This window comes from Phoca vitulina, unplaced genomic scaffold (genome assembly GCF_004348235.1).
Source record: "Phoca vitulina isolate PV1807 unplaced genomic scaffold, GSC_HSeal_1.0 scaffold41, whole genome shotgun sequence".
In the NCBI taxonomy this organism is placed as follows: domain Eukaryota; kingdom Metazoa; phylum Chordata; class Mammalia; order Carnivora; family Phocidae; genus Phoca; species Phoca vitulina.
Genome location: NW_022589744.1, coordinates 6,383,009 through 6,401,117, shown reverse-complemented (window position 1 = coordinate 6,401,117; position 18,109 = coordinate 6,383,009). Strand labels below are relative to the sequence as shown.

Below are 18,109 nucleotides of genomic sequence, written 5' to 3'. Positions count from 1 at the left end.
GTGGTTCATTATTATTTTATGCATTATTCCATTCCACTCTTAAAGTTTTTAATGTTTACTCATTTTTTAAATTTAACGTAAGTCAAGGAAGTCCTTCTTTGTGGCTCTCCTCATACTGAAACCAATTTTCATCTCTTCATTATTTTTCATTTTTTAAAAATTGAATCACTGGGGCGCCTGGGTGGCTCAGTCGTTAAGTGTCTGCCTTTGGCGCAGGTCATGATCCCAGGGTCCTGGGATCGAGCCCCACGTCGGGCTCCCTGCTCAAGCGGGAAGCCTGCTTCTCCCTCTCCCACTCCCCCTGCTGTGTTCCCTCTCTCGCTGTCTCTATCAAATAAATAAAAATCTTTTTAAAAAAAATTAAAAAATAAAAATTGAATCACTTATAAAAATATCCTTTTTCCTGTTCTCATTGATTAATTTTTTCTGTGTTTGGTCTCATGGTATAAATCATATAGTGTGGGGGCGCCTGGGTGGCTCAGTCAGTTACTCGTCGTCGAGCCCCGCATTGGGCTCCCTGCTCAGCGGGGAGTTTGCTTCTCCCTCTCCCCGTCCTCCCTACTCGTGCTCTCTCTCTCTGTCAAATAAATAAATAAAATCTTTTAAAAAGATCATATAGTATGTCTCTTTTGTGTCTGATTTCTTTAACCTAATATAAGTTTGTAAGGTTTAAACTACTGTAGTTGTATAGTAGTTTACTGAGTTTCATTGTTTTAGACTATTTTATTACAAGAGTATTTCACAACTTATGCATTCACCTGTTGGTAGACATTTGGGTTCTTCCCAGTTTATAGCTATTCTTGACAGGTAGCTAGCTAAGAATATTCTTGTATATGTGTTTTGGTGGACCTATGTATGTATCTTTGTTGCTAGTGGAGAATTTCTGGGTCATAAGATATGCATGTGTTCAGTTTGTTTTTTTTTTAAAGATTTTATTTATTCATTTGAGACACAGAGATAGAGAGCACGAGCAGGGGGAGAGGCAGGCAGAGGGAGAGGGAGAAGAAGGCTCTCCACTGAGCCAGGAGCCTGATGTGGGGCTCTGTCCCAGGACCCTGGGATCATGACCCGAGCCAAAGGCAGATGCTCAACTGACTGAGCCACCCAGGCACCTGCATGTGTTCAGTTTTAATAATATTGCCAGAGTATATGAGAATTCTGTTTGTCCTACATCACCACCAGATGTGTGCTTCTTTAAAATTTACATGCCGCAGAAAGATTTTCATTCTTTTAAGGAATATCCCATAATTTTCTGTCTTTGTTTTGTTTTGGCAAATAGATTATAGTGTATTTTCTCAGCAGCCACCAGAGGAAGAAATGGATTCAAAATCTTTTGATGAAATGGAGCAGAGCTTACTTATTCTTTCTGAAACCAAGGCTTCCCTTGTGAGCACCATGAGCCTTTGGAAACAGCAGGTGTATACAATAGCAAAGTTTCATTTGCTTACCTTGAAACGGGAAAGTAAATCAGTAAGATCAGTGTAAGTATGATCACTTTTCCTGCCTGATGAGTTGTTTTTTTTAAGGCTACAAATTCAGTTTGTCATCTTAATTTTTTAAATGTAGACATATGTAAATCTATGTAGTTTTGAAAGATTAAGACTATAACTTCACATCCGAGAAAAGAACTATGCATTTAGCGATTTCTTTGAATACCACTAGAGCTTTCACTCTTTTTTTAAACTAGCATTTTTTTGTCTCGTCTAACTGAGGGACTGTCGTAATATTCTTTAATTGTGTAATTTTTGAATTATTATTACTATTTAAATTTTATTTTGCTATTTTACACAATGTATTGTGTATGTATTACTATTATGTATAAATGCTTTTTGTAAACAGCAGGAAGAGTAAGTTTTATCTCTGTATCAGATAAAGAAACAGAAATATAAGGAAGGCTTTATAGCTTGTAGAACTGGGATCAAAATGATATCTTTTCAACTTTGCTTTACCTCTCTCAGGTTCCCAATGCATGCTAGACTTTCAGTTACTGGGACATAACATTAAATATTTTCATGTAACACACACCAATCTTGTTAGATCCAAAATGGCAGTAGAAATAAAATTTAATAAGCAAGAATATTGTTATGTGCTTGATATATGCTGAATTCATTTGCTTTTTTGCCCTAGTTTATTCAGTATCAAAGAAATGTCAGCCAAGTGTCTCATATATTCCAGTCTCAGCATTACTAAAAGAAAAATATTTCTTTAAATCAGCATGTTTCAGTTTTTTTTAATTGAACACTACTCTCCTAAAATACTCCCTGAAAAACAATAAAAGTCTTAGTTCAGACTGCCATAACAAAGTAACATAGACTTGGATTGCTTAAACAACAGAAATTTATTTTATCATGGTTTTAGAGAGTGGAAATCAGATTAGGGTACAAAATTGGTCCTGAGGGCACCCTTCCTAGCTTGCAGAGATGGGCCATTATCTTGCTGTGTGCTCATATGACTTTCTTTGTTGACACACAGGGGACAGAGAGCAAGCTATCTGATCTCTTAGAAGGGCACTAATCCTATCTCAAGGGCCCTATGCCCATGACCTCATCTAATCCTGATTACCTCCCAAAGGCCTTCTTCCTAATACCATCACACTAGGGGTTAGGGCTTCAGTGTATGAATTTAGGGGGAGGGTGACACAAATATTCAAGTCCTAACAAAAGTATTCCAAATATGCATTTGACCATCTGTGCATTTATTACTGTATCTTATATTTCCTGTCTTAAAGAGTTGTTTTTTAACATATGAAAACACATGAGAGGTTCTGTGGTAAAGAAATTGCTTCAGTTTTGTTAAATCTAGAGTTTCCAAATACTGTTTAATCATGAATTTTTTAATGTAAAACACCTATTAACTGATTATGGAACTAGGGTTTAATGCAGTATGCTTTTGGAAATGCTGATTCAGGTATACTTAAACAATTTATAAGAATGATTTTTTTTTTAAATTAGACGGTTTCTGAAAATTATGAAATGCTAAACTGAAATAATCTAAGCTCTCTCTACCCACTTGCTATGACACCTATCACATAAAATATAGTAGATATTTTATAGGATAAGACAGAAGGATACCTACCTTCTAGATAGAAGGGCATTTTGAATAGGTAATAGAATTATGTACTTGACCAACAGCAAATAATGATCCTTATAACTGGCTGTAGTATATCTTGCTTTGCCTCTCTCTAGAGGAACAATGGAGTGTAGAAGAACAAGGGAAATTAATATGGTGTGGATGACATTTCAAAGATATCAGTCATTCAAAGTTTCACTGTGTTTAAAAACAAAACAAAGGTTCCCTGTATTTTTGTTTCCTTCTCTATATCTAAAATATTTTTGTATTATATCTTTTCTAAAACATAGGAGAGTAAATAGTTAAGATGTAGGGCAGGAAATATAGTAGTTCCCTCAGGACAATAGACGTGTAAATGTGACATAATGTCTGGTTCTTAAAAAACTACAAGCACAAGTTTATAGACCCCATAAAAGTTTCAGGATGACTCTGATCTTAGTTTCATAACTTTTAATTTTGTCATTGAATACTGGCTTTCTGTCCAGTATTGTCATGAGATCATTTTGGAGAGTAGAAATTCTATTCCCAAGTACTATTTCCTTAAGGTCTTTCTTTTCTTTGCTCTCTCTCTCTCTCTATGTTTCTGTCTCTCTCTCTTTTTTTTTTTTTTATGTGTACTTTTAACTGTTATTTGAAGGAGAATTTTTAAAAATAGATTTACATATTAATGTGTCCTGTGCTGTTTTATTTTTTTCCTTTCAGGTTGCTTCTGCTTTTAATTTTTTTCGCAGTTCAGATTTTTATGTTTTTGGTGCATCGCTCTTTTAAAAATGCTGTGGTTCCCATCAAACTTGTTCCAGACTTATATTTGCTAAAACCTGGAGATAAACCTCATAAATACAAAACAAGTCTGCTTCTTCAAAATTCTACTGGTGAGAGTGTGTGAAGGTCTGTGAATGTGTGTTGGTTGGGGCATGGGGTGTGGGATATAGGTCAGAGGTTGGGATTTTAGAAATAGATGTAAGGTAAAGGCATGGTCTGTCCATACAGATCTAAGTTTTAAAAAACTCCTTACTGATGCTGAGTAATATATTACAGATACGAAATTTTGGTTAAGTGTAGATTACACTTTTTAAAACTAACCTTGTCCTGTTTATGATAGTAAGATTTCCTTTTTTAATGGTAGCAACATATTCTCAGAGTAGTGTGTTTCATATTAAAGTTTATGACAAGCTAAATAAACTTCAGAATTTGAAACATCTTTAGAAAGTTACAGTATGTAATATTTATGCAGTTAGATATCTAAATTTTTCAAGCACTGAAAAATTAGAATTAAGAAAAATTGCATTAGATATAAATATAATCAAATACATTAAATTGGTAATGAATATTTTTGAATTTGCTGTTGATTATTCTTAATTACATAGTTGTCAGATGTGAAAAAAAATTAAGAACCATGGTCTTGAGCTAGGCTAGAACAAGTTTAAAAAAAAAACAAAAAACCTGACATTGGATTCTGCTTTTCAAAATAATTAAACCTAATACAAAATTTCATTCATATATGAACAGTTGTTCCTACAGCATCTCTCATCTGCATAGATACAGTCCCAAGGTCCTTCAAGAGTAAATCAAGGTTAGCTAACTGGCAAATTTACAGCAAAACAGAGGCAACTTTATTTGCTTATCTTGCTGAAATAGGTTAGAAAATTGCATTTAATATAAACATTTATATACCTCACAAACTCTTTGGGGTTTAATATTTTCCAACACTTACCTTATATTCTAGTATCTTTCCTTTTTGATTCACTCTTAACCTGAAGAGCTTTGACCAGTGTTAGATAATAATCATAGTTAGGGATGATTATAAATTACTCTTAAAATCATCACTTTTAAAATGTGACTCTCAGTTTATTATATAATCTTTATTCTTTTGGAGAAAGAATGTATTTCGTGACAGAAAACTACTCTTGAATAGAAAATGTGATGTTTGGGGCGCCTGGGTAGCTCAGTCGTTAAGCGTCTGCCTTTGGCTCAGGTCATGATCCCAGGGTCCTGGGATCAAGCCCCACATCAGGCTCCACGGGAAGCCTGCTTCTCCTTCTCCCACTCCCCCTACTTGTGTTCCCTCTCTCCCTGTGTCTCTCTCTGTCAAATAAATAAATAAAATCTTTAAAAAAAAAAAAAAAGAAAGAAAATGTGATGTTTTATAATTTATTTCTTTCATTAGAATTTTTGTTTTGATTTTAATACACATTTCATATTGGTAAAATATAGTGCTGCGTAGAGCCTTATACTCATAGTGGCACTTTTTGTGTGTTTGGGAAATTGTATATGTATCTCAAATAATTTTGTTTTGAGCTCACTCTCACTGATCTGTAGAAATACTAGTATTTTCAAAGTTGTCCCTTTTGTTATTTTTTTAGTATTTCTAGAATTGCTCACGTATGTACACTCTATCTTCCTAGGCCTTTTTGGTCCTAAATAAAGCCATGTTTCCTTTGGAAACTACTGGCGTCTGTGTATCTATATTAGATTGTATCTGATCCTCCTTGCAAAGCTTTTTGTGTCACAGGTGATACAGTTCCTTCAGTTACAATGTAGCACTCTTCTCAAGAGTACAGAGCCACTGTGGCAAACTAGAGAAGAGAGATCATTTGAGATACTAGGTAAGGAGTAAATGTAAGATACTAGGTAAGAAAAGCACCAGTGAAAGCACTAAAAGCACCATTCTCTCTGACACTCAAGTTTGGTGCTGAGTCTGATCCACCCGCCATACTATTTTTAATTACTGATAGTGGTTTCCTTTGCTTGGTTTTGATTTCTCTCCAAGTCACATTTGTCCTTTCTGGCTTTTGTGAAGATGGAGAGCAGTTTCCATTCCTCAGACTTGTTGGTATAGATTTAAACCTCAGACAGGATTCACAATCTTTCCCTTGGCTCTAGGCAATTTAAAGAATGTAGATGGAGACCTGATTATGTGTTTTAATATTTTAAGGCAATTGACATTTATAAAATTTGTCTGTTCAGAGCACACAGAAATCCTCTAAGGAGTGATGTTACCTGACTCCACACCCTGCCTGGTTCTACCTTTCTGAGCCTAGCAGATTCTCTTATTACATAAAACTGCCAGATTTTTATTCTCACAATTTAACCAAATTTCATGTGAGTATTATAGGTAAACTTTCAATGTAATAATAGTAGCAGCAGCGGGAGCTGAAATCTGTACAATTACTGTGCCCGGTTCTGTTTTTAAAGCCTGTGTATGTATTGACTTGGATTTGAATCCAGGCTGACGGCCTCCAGAGCTAGGCTCCATGTTTTTAATCATGTCTTATCTAACGAAGATAACCTGTTTTTTTTTTTATTTTTTTATTGTTATGTTAATCCCCATACATTACATCATTAGTTTTAGATATAGTGTTCTTTGATTCATTGTTTGTGCATAACACCCAGTGCTCCATGCAGAACGTGCCCTCCTCAATACCCATCACCAGGCTAACCCATCCTCCCACCCCCCTCCCCTCTAGAACCCTCAGTTTGTTTTTCAGAGTCCATCATCTCTCATGGTTTTTCTCCCCCTCCGATTTCCCCCCCTTCATTCTTCCCCTCTTGCTACATTCTTCTTCTTCTTTTTTTCTTTCTTAACATATATTGCATTATTTGTTTCAGAGGTACAGATCTAAGATTCAACAGTCTTGCACAATTCACAGCGCTTACCAGAGCACATACCCTCCCCAGTGTCCATCACCCAGTCACCCCATCCCTCCCACCCCAACCCCCACTCCAGCAACCCTCAGTTTGTTTCCTGAGATTAAGAATTCCTCATATCAGTGAGGTCATATGATACATGTCTGTTTCTGTTTGACTTATTTCGCTCAGCATAATACCCTCCAGTTCTATCCACGTCGTTGCAAATGGCAAGAGCTCATTCCTTTTGATGGCTGCATAATATTCCATTGTATATATATACCACATCTTCTTTATCCATTCTTCTGTTGATGGACAAAAGATAACCTGTTTTTAAAAAAGCTCTTTCCAATGTTATGAGAAGTCTGTGTCTGTTTCTTATTTAAACTGATTCTTTATTATTTGCTTATTTTCTCTTACCAGACTCCGATATCAGTGATCTTACTAGCTTTTTCACAAACCGGAGCATAATGGTGACAGTGTTTAATGACAGTGACTATGTGTCTGCTGCCCCCCACAGTGCGGCTTTAAATGTGATGTATTCGGAAAAGGTAAGAGTAAAATATGTGAGTGAAGACCTATTTGAAAGTTATAGGACATTAAGGTATTTTCTCTAAAATCAGTCGTTTGCTGATTTGACGTCATTAGTTGGAAATGAGAATTTACTTTTGGACATAGCTAGCTGTGTTTATCATGTGTTTTATGACCTGGTGGGTGAACAATATGCAAAACTGTAAAAAATTTAATTTAATCTTTGTGTTATATTTCTGTTTAAAATACCAAAATATTTATAGACTCCAAACCAGGTTATCTTTATCCATCTGTCTTTATCTGTTGAATATTATTTCTGTAATTTGTTGAATCAACTTTTAGTTAGTGAGGATTCTCTTGGTCTGTGAGAAGGCTTAGTACACAGTAGCAGTGTATTTATATATGGTATGTAATAGCACTCTCTTTTTTTAAATTGTAGGACTATGTTTTTACAGCTGTTTTCAACAGTACTATGGTTTGTTCTTTACCTGTATTGATGAATATTATCAGTAATTATTATCTTTATCATTTAAATGTGACCGAAAGCATCCAGGTCTGGAATACCCCATTCTTTCAAGTAAGCAAACTTTAAAAAGTGTGTGTGTGTGTGTGTGTGTGTGTGTGTATGTAATAAAAGCCAGGTACTACTACAAAGGAAATCTGTAGATGTTTATCATGTGACAGTTCTTAGTCTTACTAAAGCTTGACTTGGGGATGCTTTACATCTGGGTTTAGGAGTGCCCAGTATTAGTTTGCTTCAGGGTCAAGGAAGTTCTGTCTTGGTACCGATACTTTTTTAAAGCGTAAGTATTTTTTGTATTAATCAGACAAGAAAAATTAAGATAACTTAAAAATGAGTATTGTTCATCTAAAATCTTACTGGGGTAGCGGAATAAACTTGAGAAGTTGCTCATACAGTCATTTTTCCTCTAGATAGGACTATTGGGTTATAAATGTGAAAATTAACTCTTCAGAAAAATAGTCAATATTTTTCTCTCACCCTTGTTTTATTTTTCACATGTTGAAAAATAAATGGACAATTATCTTCTGTAATAGCATTTTTTACTTTCTATTGCTATACTTTTTTAACAGTTTTATTGAGATACACTTCATACACTATTAACTCATTTCAATCCAATGATTTTTATTATGTTCATAGAGTTCTGCATCCATCACTACATCAGTTCTAGATTTCATTCTCTCTCCCACCCTCCAGAAGACCCTTGTACCTGTTGAGGGCAGGGGTAATACAGTGCAATGGGTAGTTTGTATTTGGGGCACCAGCTGTTTACTTTAGTTGTCTGGAAAAGTTTCCTTCTCTACTTGGGTCTTTGGGACAGCAAGGGACCATTGAGGCCTGTGGGAGTTATAGCCCCCCCCTGCTGGGGAGAAGAAACTCCTGTTTCCATAGGAGGCTGAGCTTGTTCCCAAGTACAGCTTTTTCAAAAGGAAGAGGGCCCCCAAGATCCCAAATGGCTCATAGTCCCAGCAACCAGTGAGTGCATCAGAAATCATTCTGCCTGTTCATTGCATAGGACTACTGGTGGACATGTTAACTGCTTTTTCATGTACATTATTATTTTTAGTTAAATGGTAAAGCTTAATTTAAATGCCCTATTATTCTGTGTTGTAGATAAGAAAATGGAAATACAATGACTTGCTCAGAATTATTACTTACTAAGTGGCAGAGTTGGTCCTGTAACTCACAGCCTGCTAATTCTGCCACCTGTTTTTTCATATAGACTATGCCTAGGATAGATATCCTAATGTGTTTCTTCAGAGGTTTTGGTAGTCTTTTATTTAGAAAGTACTAAGATGATATAAAGTGATTCTCAGTTTCATTTCTTACTCTGTGATTGTCTTTCAGGAAATTACAGACATCGTTTTCAAAATTGAGCTGTATTTTCAAGCGGCTCTACTGGGAATCATTGTTACTGCAATGCCACCTTACTTTGCCATGGAAAATGCAGAGAATCATAAGGTAATGACTGAGTTAAAATTACAGGTAAAGTTTGTTAATAAGTCTCATACAGAACAATAACCTGCTCTGCATGAGTGCAAGACTTATATTTTAGGAGTAAGTAAATGGAGAATAAGCATATTTAATATAGTAATAGTAATAACTGTCATTTATTAGTTGAGACCCTGTCACGCTTCAAAAGTTACATCCTTTAATCCTTACAAGATTGTGATATAAGTTTTATGTTACCGACTTTATTTATAGGTCAGGAAGTGGGGATGGGAGTGGTCATATCATGTGCCCATGTTGTCTCATCTCATTTGAGATGTTCTTATGTTCTTAACAGGTACACTAACCTGCCTCTGCCCCTTAACCTTTAATGGAATGTGTTGAATGTACAAGGTACTTAATTTTTGCTAAATGAAAAAAATAGGTAGATAATGATTGTGATCACCAGAGCGTAGGAAAAATTGCTATGTGTACCAAGGTTATTCGGTATTTTTTACTTTCTTTTCTCCTCCTTTCTCTTCTGTCCTCAAGCACATGGTGCTCTTGTATGGTCTCTTGGCTGTTCAAAGCCTTCCACCCTTCTACCCTGCTGACATTGCCCCTCTCTTACTCCTGTAATCAAAATTCTCATTTTCCACATGTCTTCTTAGTTCAGTGGAAGCAGAGTTGTCTAAATTAATTTACCCAGTGTGACAAATAATGAAGTCTCAGAGCAATTACATATTTTAGTAATTTTCTTTAGTGGAAAAGTAATACATGAGTCTCAGGAGATATTTTAAAAATATATTCATTTTTTTTCTGTTATTTATATTCATTGTTCTAATTTAGAAAATGTAGGAAAGGGGCACCTGGGTGGCTCAGTCAGTTAAGCGTCTGCCTTCAACTCAGTTCATGATCCCAGGGTCCCGGGATCGAGCCCCGAGTGGCACTCCCTGCTCAGTGGGGAGTCTGCTTCTCTCTCTCCCTCAGCCCCTCCCCACCCCCGCTTGTGCGCTTGCTCTCTCTCTCTCAAATAAATAAATAAAATATTTTTAAAAAAATGTAGGAAAGCTGGGGTGTCTGGGTGGCTCAGTCGTTAAGCGTCTGCCTTCGGCTCAGGTTATGGTCCCAAGGTCCTGGGATCAAGCCCCATGTCAGGCTACCTGCTCAGCGGGAAGCCTCCTTCTCCCTCTCTCACTCCCCCTGCTTGTGTTCCCTCTCTTGCTGTGTCTCTCTCTGGCAAATAAATAAAATCTTTAAAAAAAAACGTAGGAAAGCATAAGAAAATTAAAAAATACCCATAACACCACCACTGACATATAAAACTTACTAGACAATTGCACTTTTCTCTTTTGTTTCAACTTAAATGTTTTTTAACTCAAATTTTTATTTAGAGATAATTGTAGATTCATATTAGGTGTTAAATAATACAGTGAGATCCTCTGTATCCTACTCACTTCACCTCAGTAATATCTTGTAAAACTGTGGTATAATAGTAAAATCCTGGCATATTGACATTGATACGGTCAAGATAGAGAACAGTGGCTTCACCACAGAGATCCCTCCTATTGCCCTTTTCAAGCCCACACACCCACCCCCTCCCTGACCTCTGGCAACCACTAATCTATTCTCTATTTCTGTAATTTTGATATTTCAAGAATGTATATATGGAATCATAACTTATTTTTGGGAGGGATTAGATGTTTTCACTTAGGATAATTCCCTGGCGATTCATTTAATTGGTTTATATGTATCAGTAGTCCATTCTTTTTATTGCTGGGTAGTATTCCATGGTGTGGATCTGGATTGTTTCCAGTTCTTGACTATTATGAATAAAGCTGCTATGAACATTTGTGTACAGGTTTTTTTTTTTAATTTTTTATTATGTTAATCACCATACATTACATCATTAGTTTTTGATGTAGTGTTCCATGATTCATTATTTGCATATAACACCCAGTGCTCCATGCAGAACGTGCCCTCTTTAATACCCATCACCGGGCTAACCCATCCTCCCACCCCCCTCCCCTCTGGAACCCTCAGTTTGTTTTTCAGAGTCCATCGTCTCTTATGGTTTGGTTTTTGTGTGAACGTAAGTTTTCATTTCTCTGGGATAAATGCCCAAGAGTACCATTGCTGTGTCATATGGTGATTCCGTGTTTAGTTTTAAAAGAAATAGTCAAACAGTTTTCCAGAGTGGATATTCTGTTTTATGTTCCCACCAGCATTATATGAATGACAAAAGCATGGATGATCCAGAATAACTCTATTTGATTGGGTTTATGTTTTCTTATATTGTTTATATTTTTGTTCTTATAATTCATTGAACACAAAAGTTGTCCATTTTTTATCACTTCTCTTCTTCTTAACTAATCTTTATATTCCATATTTCTGTTATCTCTATGGCTAGCTCTTTCTTATAATATATTTAATTATTAGGAGTATATGTCTTTATAGATGCCAAAAATCAACTGAGTAAATTTGTTAGGTATTTGGATTTATAAAAGATTTTTAAAATTTCAAATTATAATGAGAGGATGAGAGGGGAACACTCGGCTCATTTAAGTTTACTGTTTGTATACATGAAAATGCTAATTACTTGTAGTAATAACAACTTACGTTTTTGTACTACACAGGAGGATATAAAAGGCTAAAAATGAATTATGAGTACAGAGTTTCACACTTCAGCTGAAAGCCTTATGTAAATCCCAAAGACACTTGGCAGTTTATTAGTGTTTTCATGAAAGGTTAATTTTTAAAAATGAGAATCTATTTTCTGTTTAGACATATCTTTCATCTACTTCCAGAGTTGTAAAAGCAACATTGTTTTGGCTGCTTATTGTTTGCACAGCTATAACTCCCATGACACCTTTTGCTTTATTTTAGTTTCGTGTTTCTTAATTCTACTGTATTCTGATTCTGAAAAATTTTGTCAAAATTGTTACATCTCAGAACTGAGCCAAATTAAAGACTATATGGAATTTATATTTAATTGTAGGAGGGTTTTTATTACCTAGAGACCTGGAATGTGACCTGTATTGTTTTGTTGATGTAAAATGAAGAGTTCCACAATAATTTGCTAGAGTTTTTTGTGTGTAAAGTGTTTACAATTATAATCAGTTTTCCCTCCTCCCTCTTTTTGTTTTGTAGATCAAAGCTTATACCCAACTTAAACTTTCAGGGCTTTTGCCATCTGCATATTGGATTGGACAAGCTATTGTTGATATCCCCTTATTTTTTCTCGTTCTTATTTTGATGCTAGGAAGTTTATTTGCATTTCATTATGGATTATACTTTTATGCTATAAAGTTCCTTTCTGTGGTAAGTTAACATTACTTGCACTCATGCTATTTATAAATGAAATGTTATTTTAAAAAACTAAGTATTTATAAACATGACAAGTGGTTCATCAAGTAATTTGAATATTAATTTTTTATAGAAAGTAGAACCAGTATCTATTTTAATTATTGTATATGATACTGATAATGCAATTTATATTACTGTAAGTGGTTTTTTAAGAAACAACAACTAGCTATCATTATGAAATAATTCCTTGAGACTGAGGTGGTCTTTTCTGTAGACTGCATACTTGTATGTAATCAGGAATAATTGAACAGTCCTTCCTTAAAATGTCTTCCTTGTCTCTATGTCTGAAAATAATTTCACAAAGAAGCGCTTTTATTCCATAATTTAAAATATCACTTAAAATACTAAGGAAGAGTATGGCTTACATTCGTGTTCACATGTATATGACTGATACTAGACCCTTCATGTGAATGATTTATATTAGGAAAAAGGGAAAATAGAACTAGGTGAGGTTGGGGTTACTGAAAGTAATTTTATCATTTTGCCAGAGATAATACTGACTTTACATATTAATTTCTGCTTTATAAATTAATAAATGTTTTTCTTAAATATTTACCAAATACATTGAATGCTGTATATTGAAATGGTAGCTAATAGTTGATTGAGAAGGATAAAGTTGTAACGAGCTAGTATACTTGTTTTTATAACATGATTAGAGACAGCTTTTCAACTGGCATAAAAAAGAACTACAGATAGTGTTCAGTGTAAATTACTTATTCAGGATTGTGTTAACAAGTAGTTAAAAGTATGAGTTTTACTGATTTAGGAAGAATGTGCATGGTAATTCCTCAAGTAACTACAATTTCAGTTTTTGGAGTGATTGAGCAATAAAATTTGAAGAATAATCATTCCTTAATATTTTGATACAACTGGTGTTTTGTATCATATATACTGCTAGCTATTCATATTTTTACATAAAAATACACATTTCTGTTTTACAGGTTTTTTGCCTTATTGGTTATGTTCCATCAGTCATTCTGTTTACCTATGTTACCTCCTTCACTTTTAAAAAAATTTTAAATACCAAAGAGTTTTGGTCATTTATCTATTCTGTGGTAAGTCATGTTTTGTATTATTTCACCCCAGCTTTTCATAGTAGCTTACTTGAAAGTCATGAACTCTTTCAAGATTATGTTCAAAATGTTATTGTGTCTTTTCTAAGTACAGAACTTAGGTTGATGGCAGGCAGCATTTTTAATGTGTATATTTGTCTTCTGCATCATCCGTTCCACAAAGGGATGGTACTGAAGGCATTTAAGGATCACCTGGCAAGGAGCCAGTGACAAAACAGCTGGGCCTGGTGCTTCCCCGCTGAGTATCCTCTGTGCTTCCATGTTTCATTAGAGGGTTGAAAACGTAATAAATGCCGAGGCACAAACTTACAAGTGAGTTTGTATGAAATTGCTGAATACTTTTTTACTTGTTTTCTCATTTTTTTCCTTTAGACAGCGTTGGCTTGCATTGTAATCACTGAAATAACGTTCTTTATGGGATACACAGTTACGGCTGTTCTTCATTATACCTTTTCCATAGTCATTCCAATCTATCCACTTCTAGGTTGTCTGATTTGTTTCATAAAGGTAGGTCTGTTACGTGTTTTAATATTTGTAAAGCATAAATACTGTCTAATCTTTGAGATCTTAGTTTTTTTTTTTAAAGATTTTATTTATTAGAGAGAGAGAGATAGCGAGAGAAAGAGCACGAGCAGCAGTTTAAGATTACTGTGAAATCTTTTCATGCATGTCTTTAAGCCGTAAAATCTCAAAGGAGGAGTATGTCCGTTACCTGTTCTTTGATTCCCAAAAGTATGTACAGAAATTCCAAGTATGATCTGACTTCAGTCAGTATCTGTTTTGGGGGAGTTTTTCAGGGATTAAATAATGTATTGTGCTATAAAGGGATGAGAGAAAATAAAGTGTAAGAGACTTTTTTCCAAAGAAAATATAAAATGTTAGTTTAATTAAGCCTGGATAATTGAAAAAATTTGCATGTGATTAGAAAAAAATTGATGAATTATTGATTTAGAATGATTACTGACTTAATTCTACACACTGACCCTCCCCTCCCCCCCACTTTTTTTTTTGCTTTGGTTTAATATGTTTAATTTATATATCCCCAGATAGAAATATTTTGGTGTGGGGAAGATCTTAATCTAAGTAGAAATCATAGCTATTAATATTAATAGCTAACTTATGTATAGAGAATACATGTTTGCTGAACAAAATGCATTTTAATCTAAATATTCCTACACATTGCAGCTATAAGAAAACTACTACTCAAAAAAAGAAAACTACTACTCACAACACTTCTGACATCAAATGTGTGGGTTTTTCCCTCACATAAAGCAGTTCTGATATTTAACTACCTGGAGTTAATGCAGACTCAGGGCTACCTTCAGGGTTCTCAGGGGTAAGCGCTCAGTCCCACAAGATCGCCCCCCTCCCTCCATTTCAGATGCCAGATCCAAGTAGTGGATCCGCAGGTAACCACTGCTTGTGTCTGATGTGGCTACAAATCCAGGGTTCCTATGACCCCTTGACAGGTTCAGTAATTTGTTATAATGGCTTATAGAATTTAGGGAAACACTTTATGTACTTTTACCAGTTTATTATATTGCATATGCAAATAAGTAGATTAAGAGATAGGGAAGGCAAAGTCCAGAATGGTCCGAAGTACTGGAGCTTTTGTCCCTATGGAGTTTTGAGCGTGCCACTCTCCCAGCATGTGGATGTGGTCACCATCCTGGAAACTCTCCAAACCCTGTGTTTACAGAGGATTTTATGGAGGTTCCATTACAGAAGCACAATGAGATTATTAGTCTTCAAGGCCCTTTCCCTTTTAGATGAGGCTGGAAGTTCCCATCTTCTAATTAATCACTTGGTTTGTCCCTGTCCTCTGTCTGTCCGTCCGTCCCTCCATCCGTCAGTTCCGTCTCCTCTGTAACATAAACTGTTTTGGTTGATTGGGCCTACTTTAAATAACAAAGGAGGCTCCTGTCACCTCTGTCACTCTCCAAGAGTGTTTAGGAGCTAGGAGCTATGTCCTGGGAACTGCGTCAAAGACCAAATACTATTGTGTCATCTTACCACAGCAGCATATCAATTTTCAAAAATTTTTGTCTTAGATTTCTTGGAAGAATATTCGAAAAAATGAGGACACCTATAATCCATGGGATAGGCTTTTGGTGGCTGTTATATCGGTAAGAAATAACAAAAATGTTGGCATTAGCATGCTACCTTAAGAGCAGTTTGGTTGTATGATTTTAACTCTCTTTTTAGTTTTTACCGTGTTGCATAAGAATGAAGGTGCCTCAAAAAGTCCAGTGTGTTAGTGCCATCCAATATGCATTTTGGTGGTAATACATTTATTGAATATGTCCATTTTAATATATTTAGCTCTCTTACGTTATTCTATTTAATTATAACTCTGGCTTCCTTAGAAACAAAAACAACTTTTTTCTCCTTTGATTATATTTTATGAAGCTGACAACAATGAACTTTACAGAGGTAGAAAAATATGTGAAGGATTATTTTACTAAAAATCTATGTTGGTTTCCATTAAAATTCTTAACTCATATGACATGTGAAGAAAATAATGATTATTTTGGTGATGGTAAGGAACCTGATGTATGTGGTCTTTATTCTATTGATATAGGGGAAAAAAGATTGAGTCATGAGCTCTTATGTGTTCTTCTTGTAGCCTTACCTGCAGTGTGTACTCTGGATTTTCCTCTTACAGTACTATGAGAAAAAATATGGAGGCAGGTCAATAAGAAAGGATCCTTTTTTCAGGTCAGTTAATTTTTTAAAAAGTTTTAATGTTTTTTAGTAAGTTTACATAGTATATAATCTAGTCTTAGGTAATTTCCTTCACTCTCAAAAAAAACCTTGCAGTCATCCATGGCCCCTCTCACGCATATCCCCAGCCCTGTATAACTGCTAAGCTGCTAATCTAGTTGCTGTAGATCTGCCAATTCTGAACATTTATATAAATAGAACTTTACAATATATAGTCTTTTTGTGTCTGGCTTCTTTTACTTACCATAATGTTTTGAAGGTTCATGATGTAGCAATACTTCATTACTTTTTTCTTTTCTTAGTAATATTCCATTGCATGGAAATACCACACTTGACTTATCTTTTCATCAGTTGATGGACATTTGAGTTGTTTCTGTTCTTTGGCCATTATGAATAATGCTGCTGTGAACATACTATTAACCACTGTATTCTCCCCATATCCACTGACGACTTAGCATCTGGCTCTCCTTCTTTCTCCTGCTGTCATCTTGGGGGAGAATCAGCTTCCACTGAGATAACCTTTCTAACATCCTACTCCTCAGTTTCTGATTTTCTCCACACTCATGACTTCTGTGTCCTTTGTGTCTCACGTGTTGATTTGGGTCAGAGCCCTGCCATCACTGCTCTTCACTTCATCTGTGTCCTGTAGTACCAGTAACACTTCATCTTTCCAGCTGTCTTATTTTATTAGTCTTTTTGGACTTTCCTGCTGTAGTTTCTACCCCTGAGTTTTTTCTGTTCTTCAAATGTATCCACTAATCACTGTTTTCACCTTTTCTCTATTCAGCTTCACTCACGTGATTCATCACTTTCACCCTCTTTCAGCACCCTCTATTCAACTTTTGTATTTCTTTGACCTGTCTGCTAAAACTCATAATTTTTGCTAAGTCTAATTACAGGCTGGAGAAAATTAACATAGAAGTGCAGTTTGTTAATACCACGTATTTATCCTGCATAAACTCAGCTTTGTTTTAACACTTGTTACCCCATTTTCTTCCTCTTTTCGATAGTTATCCCAAACCTTCTTTGTATTCCTCAAATTCTCCAGTTCACCTCACCTCGTTTTCTACTTCTCAGTAGATGATCTTGCCATCTCTGAAAACAAAAGGACTTAATTAGAAATTTTTACAAATTTGTCCACCTCTTTCATCATTTTTGCCTTTTTCTAGTCCCAGAGGGAGAGACACCCCTTCTGTTATCCATGTCTTCATTTATTCTGTCAAGTTAAGGACGTTGCTCTGTCAATTTTATTTTCTCTTTCTCCACCTTTCCCTTTTGAATCTAAATAGGGTATTTTTCTCTGGGGAGGGATTTTGTATAAAACAAACTAATAGACATCAGAACTCCTAAATCTCATTTAAGCTTGAATCTCTCTAGCTCTTGTCCCGTATATCTTTTATTTCATAACCAAGAAGCTTCCACTCCCAGTTCCTCACCTCCCAGTCACTCCTTACGTCCCTGCAGTTTGGTCTCTGCACTTGCTTCTCTGCTCATGCTATTTTCATTAAGGTGACTAATGATTTCCTCTGTGTCTCCTGAAGTAGGCTTTGCTTATTCATCTCATCTGCTACTTTAGTGTGATTGACTTCTTCCTTCTTATACTTTTCTCTTGTTCCTTTGTTGTCCATAATGTCAACTCCTGTTTTACCTCTTTACCTCTCTTACACTTCAAAATTTCCTTTCAAAGCACTTTTTTCTCTGCCTACTTTTCTAGTGTTCCTGTGAGTTCTGAGTTCAGCCCTCTATATCCACTCTGCCTGGGACGTGTCAT

The 18,109-nt window shown here is 35.4% G+C and overlaps 1 protein-coding gene across 3 annotated transcripts in view; it reads left to right on the top strand.

The window, feature by feature from the left end:
- Window positions 1-18,109, top strand: part of ABCA5 (ATP binding cassette subfamily A member 5) — a 131,708-nt gene that overhangs the window by 100,742 nt on the left and 12,857 nt on the right. For all 3 annotated transcript variants that reach the window (XM_032429786.1, XM_032429785.1, XM_032429788.1), the window contains exons 19-28: window positions 1,280-1,481; window positions 3,772-3,941; window positions 7,120-7,247; window positions 7,667-7,804; window positions 9,095-9,208; window positions 12,326-12,496; window positions 13,483-13,596; window positions 13,987-14,121; window positions 15,666-15,740; window positions 16,241-16,332. In XM_032429786.1, coding sequence (XP_032285677.1) covers window positions 1,280-1,481; window positions 3,772-3,941; window positions 7,120-7,247; window positions 7,667-7,804; window positions 9,095-9,208; window positions 12,326-12,496; window positions 13,483-13,596; window positions 13,987-14,121; window positions 15,666-15,740; window positions 16,241-16,332 — 1,339 coding nt within the window. The remainder of the gene's footprint in view (window positions 1-1,279; window positions 1,482-3,771; window positions 3,942-7,119; window positions 7,248-7,666; window positions 7,805-9,094; window positions 9,209-12,325; window positions 12,497-13,482; window positions 13,597-13,986; window positions 14,122-15,665; window positions 15,741-16,240; window positions 16,333-18,109) is intronic.